This window comes from Xyrauchen texanus, chromosome 14, assembly GCF_025860055.1.
Source record: "Xyrauchen texanus isolate HMW12.3.18 chromosome 14, RBS_HiC_50CHRs, whole genome shotgun sequence".
In the NCBI taxonomy this organism is placed as follows: Eukaryota; Metazoa; Chordata; class Actinopteri; order Cypriniformes; family Catostomidae; genus Xyrauchen; species Xyrauchen texanus.
The window spans coordinates 904,928-913,964 of record NC_068289.1 but is presented as its reverse complement, the minus strand read 5'-3'; the positions used below and the strand labels follow the sequence as shown (position 1 = coordinate 913,964).

General features: G+C 38.1%; 2 protein-coding genes across 4 annotated transcripts in view; one reads left to right on the top strand and one right to left on the bottom strand.

Annotated features, from left to right (window-relative positions):
* Positions 1–9,037, bottom strand: part of LOC127654665 (nucleolus and neural progenitor protein-like) — a 95,696-nt gene that overhangs the window by 84,744 nt on the left and 1,915 nt on the right. For 2 of the 3 annotated variants that reach the window (XM_052141924.1, XM_052141923.1), the window contains exons 5-9: positions 8,856–8,933; positions 8,390–8,745; positions 8,226–8,290; positions 6,199–6,434; positions 3,832–5,677 (exon numbers count right to left, since the gene is read on the bottom strand). In XM_052141924.1, coding sequence (XP_051997884.1) covers positions 5,302–5,677; positions 6,199–6,434; positions 8,226–8,290; positions 8,390–8,745; positions 8,856–8,933 — 1,111 coding nt within the window. In that variant the 3' untranslated portion in view covers positions 3,832–5,301. The remainder of the gene's footprint in view (positions 1–3,831; positions 5,678–6,198; positions 6,435–8,225; positions 8,291–8,389; positions 8,746–8,855; positions 8,934–9,037) is intronic. The other variant, XM_052141925.1, reaches the window with a different exon arrangement.
* On the top strand, positions 844–3,837 carry LOC127654657 (toll-like receptor 13). Its single transcript, XM_052141909.1, has one exon. The coding sequence runs from the start codon at positions 928–930 to the stop codon at positions 3,781–3,783; it is 2,856 nt and encodes a 951-aa protein (XP_051997869.1). The 5' UTR covers positions 844–927; the 3' UTR covers positions 3,784–3,837.

The following is a 9,037-nucleotide window of genomic DNA, read 5'->3' as shown; positions in this document are numbered from 1 at the left end:
TTCAACTTACCTTCTTTATTAGAAGTACCGGCCAAACAGCAATAACAGCAGCACCTGTGCACTCGGTGCACATCAAAGAAGAGAGCTGACTCCAGCGCAAGCGCCGTCCCACTTCCAACCGTTTTCCTTCCACAGAGGAAATGTACCCAGAATTAAAGGGACACTGAACAAATAACTTTCATGAACAAATACTCACTGTAAGGCAAATACAACAAGGGAAAACGTAATGTAAAACATTTTTAACTGTTTAAGTATTGCTACTACTCTTGTGTGAAATAAAACACTACAGTACAATGAATTATAAATTACCAAATTAATTAATTTAGAAATTACATTTATCATATTGGTGCCAAAAACAAACAACATCCAGAGAGCGGCAGTTCTTGTGGTGTATTTTTATCAAGTTAAGTATACTTTAATCAAGTATAATCAATGCCATTTTATTCTACAAATATTTCTGATGGTCAAGCAGGACTTTTACTATATGAGTGTGTGTTTTTAGAGGCCTGTGCAGGAACAGGAAAACCCTCACATATGTGCTCTCATGACTGCTGAGAAAATACATGGTGAGGCTCTTCTCCTAGGTGTCTCCTGTCAACTTCTTAAAATAATTAGACCAGAGTCAAAGAATAGGATGATGGATAATGGTGACACGTTTGGAATGTATTAGCCCCACCTTGTTAGAGAACAGAAACCGCTCTGTCTGCATGAATGCATGACCTGTTACAGGAAGCAGTGGTGATAAAGCAGAACTTCACTCTCAGCCTCTAGTTCTCTCTATATATGTATGTGTGAAACAAAAAAGGGAAATTTATTTCTAACGTGAACATATGTGACACGGTTAATAACTTCCAGTGACGTATAGTTAACATCAAGCATAATCAGAAGATACATTTACGCTCTCCACGGATTGATCAGGAATTGAAGATGGTTCTTTTCTTCTCAATCTTCATACTGATTGTAAAGACTGTATTTGCTTTGCTTCAAGATAAATGTATTTTCTACAAGGATGTGGAAGAATTTCCTGCAGAAATATGTGATGGAAAAACAAACACTGCCATTTGCTTCCAAGTCACCAACATTAAGGAAGATCTCCGTGGGCTTCCATCTGATTTACAGAACCTTTGCATCCAAATGGAGAGAGCCACAGTCTCTAGTTATACTGCTTTGGATCCTGGTTCCTTTTCCAACTTTGTTTCTCTGGAATACCTTGAAATTAATGGATGTTTTTCAGAGATCTCTCCGGAAGCCTTTACTGGTTTGGTAAATGTAACTTCTCTAAATTTGTCTTTCTGGCCAGATGACTGTTGTGAGGTAGCTATCGATTTCAGTGTCTTTCCTTCACTGACAAGATTAATTCTTTCCCAATACAGTTTGTCATTAATGGCAAATAATGTCTTTGATACAATTCCTCAGTTAAAAGACCTACGAATCGCAAAGTGTTTGAAAGATCTGTCTGAGGTTCTGTGTCGACTGGCAAATGTGAAACCACTGGAGAGGTTTATACTTCATCAGGAGCTTTATAGTCTTAATTTCCCAAACTGTTCTTTGATCAACCCCTCTCACGAATACATATCCACTGTATACAATATCGAAATGGTATTTTTGATTCTAGAATCAGTACAGCATATAGATCAGGGAGCTTTGGAAGTGCTGGGAAATTTGTTTTACTTGGAATTTGGTTTAAAAGAAGATTTACTCCGAGAACTTTCCTTGATTGGCGTAAATAAAATCCATACTTTGAAATTCGGGGTGGATGTACTTAATATTGATGAGTTGTGTAGTGCAGCAAAGTTGTATTCTATTGAATCTATATCTGTTTATTACTGGACTATTAACTTTCCACCTACAACTACCACTATCTCTGAAGGCATTCAGTATCAGTATCTCTCTATCTGTGAAGAGATTAAAGAAATAGTTCTTGTATATGAGTCAGAAGTAGCTGGGATTGTAACCCTTTTAGATGTACATTTGATCTTCCAGATTTTCAGCAACCTTTCGTTAATTGATGTATCTAGTCATGTGCTCAGACCAACTGATTTCCAATCTCTTTGCTTGTCCTTTCCACAGTCAGTCAAACAGCTGTCCTTTATGTATCTAAACTCAAATAACATGGGAAAGGTAATCTCCCACCAATTTATGTGTTTCACAAATCTTGAAATTCTGGAATTAGTTGCAAGTAATATTTCCATCATACAAAATTGTTCTTTTATTGGATTAATCAAATTAACACATTTGAACCTCAGTAAAAACAAAATATCTTACATTTATCAAAACACATTCAGTGGTCTCTATGGACTGACGGCCCTAGATCTTCAAGAAAATCCAATAAGTCAAATTGAAACAAATTCTTTTGGACATTTTATTAACTTATGTACACTTCTGTTGGGAGATCTCAACTTCCCACCTCACATGTCACTGATCAAGCTGAATTTATCTGATATATTTGGAAGAATCCCGTATAATCTGAGTCACATGATCATTAGTTCAGGTCTGAGACCGATGCAGCTCGTGATTGGCAGCAATACTACACTGAATAAGAGCTTAGACTTCACCATCAAAGGTCAATATGTGACCATTGAGGACTGCAACAGACCGTTCTTGACATCTATAGTCACACTTCAGATAAATGCAGCATATGTAACCTGTGGAAAAGAATTCATTGGGAAATACGCTAGATCAGTTGTCAATCTGGAAGTAAAATCAACGTCCTCAGACGATATTGGAGATTTGGTAGTAATCAATGAGCTTGTTCATTTAAAAACCATAAGACTGGAAAACATTGATTTGTCAAAACAGACAAACTTGGGAATAATGTTTCACAATCTGACAAAACTACGAACACTGTTCCTGATTAACTGCAGAATATTATTTCTGGATGGAAGTCTGGTGAAGGACTTAAGTGCACTGACAGGTCTAGCGTTGATGCAACAAGATCATGTTAACATTCTAGAAAACTTTGTGGAACATCTCACCAGTTTAAGGTTCCTCCATCTCCAGGGGTTGAATCTGTACTGCAGTTGTGATAATGCATGGCTGGTCTCATGGGTGAAGGACAACAGGCAGGTGCAGGTTTATATGTACAGGCCCACCATGAAAGAACTACAGTGCTTGGCTGATAATGGAATGGACCATCTCAACTTCATTCTTTACACCAAGGAGAATTGCTCATTTTCTATTGAATTTGTGCTGTTTGTCTCCACCTCAGCTTTTTTATTTTTCTTTATGATTGGAGTACTGTCATATCAATGTGCAGGCCAATACATAAAGCCATTCTATAACATTGCCAGTGGATGGTTCCGAGAGGCTTTGCATCTAAATGGCAAACAGCGGTACCGCTATGATGTTTTTGTGTCCTACAGCTGTAAGGATGAGCATTGGGTCATAAATGAACTTCTGCCAAACTTGGAGCAGCGTGGCCCTCCATTCCTGAGAATTTGTCTCCACAGTCGGGACTTCCGGTTGGGGCAAGACATTGTGGAAAACATCACCGACTGCATTTATGCAAGTCGCCGAACTCTTTGCCTTGTCAGCCACAATTACCTCCGTAGTAACTGGTGTTCTCTGGAGATGCAGCTGGCTACTTACCGGCTACAGGTAGAACACAGGGATATTCTTAACCTGGTGTTCCTTGAAAAGATTCCATCTCGGTTGCTATCCTCCCATCATAGATTGGCACGGCTGGTTAAAAGTAGGACCTACCTCGACTGGCCACTGGACCCTGAGATGCATGAGGCATTCTGGCATAGATTATGGTGTAAACTGAACTCTTATAAAGATTAGTAGTATGTGTTATTGTACATTGCATAGTTGCTTAAAGCTTTAGAACACCTTGACTCAGTATTTCACATATAAGGAAAACATTATTTGTATATATAGAAATTAACTTTAAACAAAACTGATAAATGTTGTAAAAGTGCTGTTTATTGTGGCACTAGCTGGTTACTCTGAGAACACAGCTCTTTAATTTGGTTTATTGAACACAAGCATATAGTTGAGAGTAAACCCTGCACAGGCATGTGATGTTGATTTAAATTTGAGGAGATATAGGTTGTTGAAAGTGCCAGTCCATCATGTTTTTAAAAAAATAAATAAAAATACAACCTCTCTAAACATTTCATTGGCAGCAATCCTGTCAAAGGGTACATTTGTTTTTTTACTCAACTTGTAATTGAATGAAAAAAGGTGACATGTGAATGCTCTTTTAAATTAAGTTATAAGAATTATTATTTTTATATCAAACTACAATATTAAACATGAATTGAGTCATTTTAAAATGCCCCTTTATTGGCCAATTTACCAGGTAAGGTTTACAGAATGTATTTTCCAAACTGGATAATTGACTTATAAAAGCACTTTATATTGCACGTTTGGGCTCCTAAGCAGTCCATCTTGCTTAATGAAACTTTGGTAACAGAACAGGATTATGTGATCAGGGTAACTCTCTATTCTTACACCTACTTGGCCAGAACACACAAGCAATGTTTGTATTGTTCAAAAAGTTACACGAGGAATGATGAAAATGATCACACCTCCTCGCATATCAACTTTCAAACACTAAAATTGTCTAACAAAAGTTATATTACTATATTGTTTTGTATGAATGAGTGATCAGGATGTTTTCACATCATTTTGTAGCAGAAACTCTAGGCTACAAGACCCAGTTCTCAAAAGTCTTGTGGACAAATGTTTAGTATCTGTTATATGGCCTTATTTCAATGTCTTAAAAATTGTGTTTTTTCAGAAACCATGCATAAACGTTATTTTCTCAAAAATACAAACCTGTACATACATGTTGCTCACATATTATTGCAGCCCAGTTTGTGCTGAATACAGTGTTATCAGACTTTAGCCATTAATATGTTTTTAAGCAACTCAAAAAAGCACAAATGTCAAGGCATGTCAAAACTTCTCCAGGGCCCAAAATACCCTCAGACCCCAGAGGGTTAATGTGTAGATTTAGTTCAGTTTTGCAAATTAATTCCCCTAAATTATCAATATAATCTATCCATCCAGAAGATAAATGAAAGTTAAAATTCTGATGACATTTTATGTGCCAATGAGGGAAAAAGTTCACAAACTTCCTCTTGACAGCAGGTTCATCCTCTCACTTTTTTACTCTTTTTTTTTTTTTTGCCACATTCCTTGCAGCATAATTGCAGGACAAAATTATTACAAAGAATTTATATGGAAAGATTAAATTAATTTGTCTTTTTCACACAATGACGTCAGTTTTCATGCTTAAGTTTGAATGATAAAAAAATAACACTCATGGATTCATTCTACCAACACTATGAACAACTAAAATTCAATGGATGAGAAAATATCATCTATGTCATCTTTGGGCATATTATTTAGATTCTTCAACAGGGCCTGTGAATCCAATTTGTCCTCGTGATTGGGTGCCAATTTGATTGCAGACACCTTTTCTTTAGAGGGTTGTTCCAGTGGGCTGGATTTCCCCCGGTGTTTCGATGACACCTCAAACAAGTCTTTAACTCTTGTAGAGCGTCTGGCAGTTCTGTAGTGTGTCATGATTGATCTAAGACCGGTTCTTCGGTGCCATTTGTTTCTCCAAAGAGCAGCGAAGGTACAGGAATGTTTCGGTGGAAAGGTCTTCTGAAGCATCAATGCCTTTCGAACTTTTAACTTAAACTTCTTCAATCTGATTTCCGTCCTGGGGTTGAAAAAAATGATGACATGATTAGATTTAATACACAAAAATGTTATTGGTGTCAAACTTTATTTGGGCAATTATCACTAGTTACATACTGCAAAAACACATCAAGTATTATTGTCTGGCTTTCCAATAAAAAATATACATTAACATCCTTAGAATAAGACAAATCTACCTGATGAGCAAAACTGAAAAAGATTTTCAGGCTTGTTCTTAAAAACACATTTTGAATGCAAGTGTATTTTGTCTTGTGGCACTGGTAGATTGTTTTAAGCATAAACAAGTGACATAAACAGGTGAATTTAACAAATGTTTAATTATTTTTACAGAAAAACAATCACAAAAAATATTATAATTTCTTATTTTTTTCCCCCACAGTGCATGAAGGCAATGGTGCTTACAATGTTTTGTTTTTCTTTATGTGACAGTACAATAAGACCCTTATACCCCCAATCATTAAATCTGACCTTATACACAATTACATATTACAAGTCATTTAAATATTCAGTATTTTGTTGTACCTGACACCTTCAGCTTCCAGACCTTCCATTCTCAGACACTTAAGATGTAGGAAGGCGAGCTGCTTGTGCTCTTGATAGCGCTTACAGCTCCTGCACCACTGCATCACTTCCTTCATGTGTGCAGACATGTTCCTGAAAGAGGAAACCCTTCTCAATAAGCTCAAGAACTTCCTTTTCCGACAGTCTGCAGCTCGGCTTGAGATGTCCAATTTCACCTGTGGCTCCAGAGACATCATCTTTGAGAAATATGAATCAATTTTATCATGTGACTGCATTTGTAAATGAAAACAAGCAGTTACAGTCAGGTCCATAACTATTGGGACATCGAGACAATTCTAATCTTTTTGGCTCTATACACCACCACAATGGATTTGAAATGAAACAAACAAGATGTGCTTTAACTGCAGACTTTCAGCTTTAATTTGAGGGTATTTACATCCAAATCAGGTGAACAGTGTAGGAATTACAACAGTTTGTATATGTGCTTCCCACTTTTTAACGGACCAAAAGTAATGGGACAGATTAACAATCATAAATCAAACTTTCACTTTTTAATACTTGGTTGCAAATCCTTTGCAGTCAATTACAGCCTGAAGTCTGGAACGCATAGACATCACCAGACGCTGGGTTTCATCCCTGGTGATGCTCTGCCAGGCCTCTACTGCAACTGTCTTCAGTTCCTGCTTGTTCTTGGCGCATTTTCCCTTCAGTTTTGTCTTCAGCAAGTGAAATGCATGCTCAATCGGATTCAGGTCAGGTGATTGACTTGGCCATTGCATAACATTCCACTTCTTTCCCTTAAAAACTCTTTGGTTGCTTTCGCAGTATGCTTCGGGTCATTGTCCATCTGTACTGTGAAGCGCAGTCCAATGAGTTCTGAAGCATTTGGCTGAATATGAGCAGATAATATTGCCCGAAACACTTCAGAATTCATCCTGCTGCTTTTGTCAGCAGTCACATCATCAATAAATACAAGAGAACCAGTTCCATTGGCAGCCATACATGCCCACGCCATGACACTACCACCACCATGCTTCACTGATGAGGTGGTATGCTTTGGATCACGAGCAGTTCCTTTCCTTCTCCATACTCTTCTCTTCCCATCACTCTGGTACAAGTTGATCTCTGTCTCATCTGTCCATAGGATGTTGTTCCAGAACTGTGAAGGCTTTTTTTTATATGTTGTTTGGCAAACTCTAATCTGGCCTTCCTGTTTTTGAGGCTCTCCAATGGTTTACATCTTGTGGTGAACCCTCTGTATTCACTCTGGTGAAGTCTTCTCTTGATTGTTGACTTTGACACACATACACCTCCTGGAGACTGTTCTTGATCTGGCCAACTGTTGTGAAGGGTGTTTTCTTCTCCAAGGAAAGAATTCTTCGGTCATCCACCACAGTTGTTTTCCGTGGTCTTCCGGCTCTTTTGGTGTTGCTGAGCTCACCGGTGCGTTCTTTCTTTTTAAGAATGTTCCAAACAGTCGATTTGGCCACACCTAATGTTTTTGCTATCTCTCTGATGGGTTTGTTTTGATTTTTCAGCCTAATGATGGCTTGCGTCACTGAGAGTGACAGCTCTTTGGATCTCATATTGAGAGTTGACAGCAACAGATTCCAAATGGAAATAGCACACTTGAAATGAACTCTGGACCTTTTATCTGCTCCTTGTAAATGGGATAATGAGGGAATAACACACACCTGGCCATGGAACAGCTGAGCAGCCAATTGTCCCATTACTTTTGGTCCCTTAAAAAGTGGGAGGCACATATACAAACTGTTGTAATTCCTACACTGTTCACCTGATTTGGATGTAAATACCCTCAAATTAAAGCTGAAAGTCTGCAGTTAAAGTACATCTTGTTCGTTTCATTTCAAATCCATTGTGGTGGTGTATAGAGCTAAAAAGATTAGAATTGTGTCCATGTACCAATATTTATGGACCTGACTGTATTTTTGCAGACATTCATCATTTGAGTGTAATGAGAGTAGCAAGAGCAGTCATATATGAACTTCCTGAACTAGGTAAAATACCTGTTTGGAAGTTTTACAAGATTGTCGAAGCACAAACTTCATGTCCAATCCAGAGGGAGAGGCTTCTGGAAAATAATAAGCAAATAGAAGTATATAACATGTACTGTAGATGCGTATAAACACAAAGTAGTACAAAACTAGTATAACAAGTTAATCCAAATAACCTGGTCGTTGCTGTAAAACTGCGGTCCCCAGGTCCAGACTAGAGCTTTCATCGAGACCAGCAGCTAATATTGGCATTATATCTCTCTCATCTCCTTCCTCATCCTCTTTTTCCCCTTTGTCCCCAAACAGCCTGCTAAGGACAGAGGATTTCAAATGTGCTTTCCTTTTCGAGATCCTTAAACAATCTTCCATCAGGAGGTCAGGATGTGAGAGGCACAAGACATCTTTCAGGTCCCCAGGCAGGGTGAAGTCAGTCAGGAAGGCCATGGGCTGGGACTGAGCCACCAAATGGAGGAGTTCAGTGGATTTTTTGTACAGGGGCCCGAGGGCTCTCAGAATGCCTCTGAAAAACACCCTAAATGAAAAATACAAAATGCCATAATTTATAAATTAATAAGCCACAAGAGGCAGTTTGTTATGTTGATTTGACCATGGGTTAGGAGTGAATACGGTAAATAAACTCACCAGAGACGACTGAGCATGCTGGTAATCACCACATTCAGCACAATGAATTCAGCCAACGCAAGGTGTTGTCGTACCAGTCTAAATAGTGTGTGAAGGACCACAGCCATAAACAGTTCATCAGCATTTCTATCACAACACTTTTTACACATTTTATATTAGTTTAATTCATTCCTGCTTTTAAC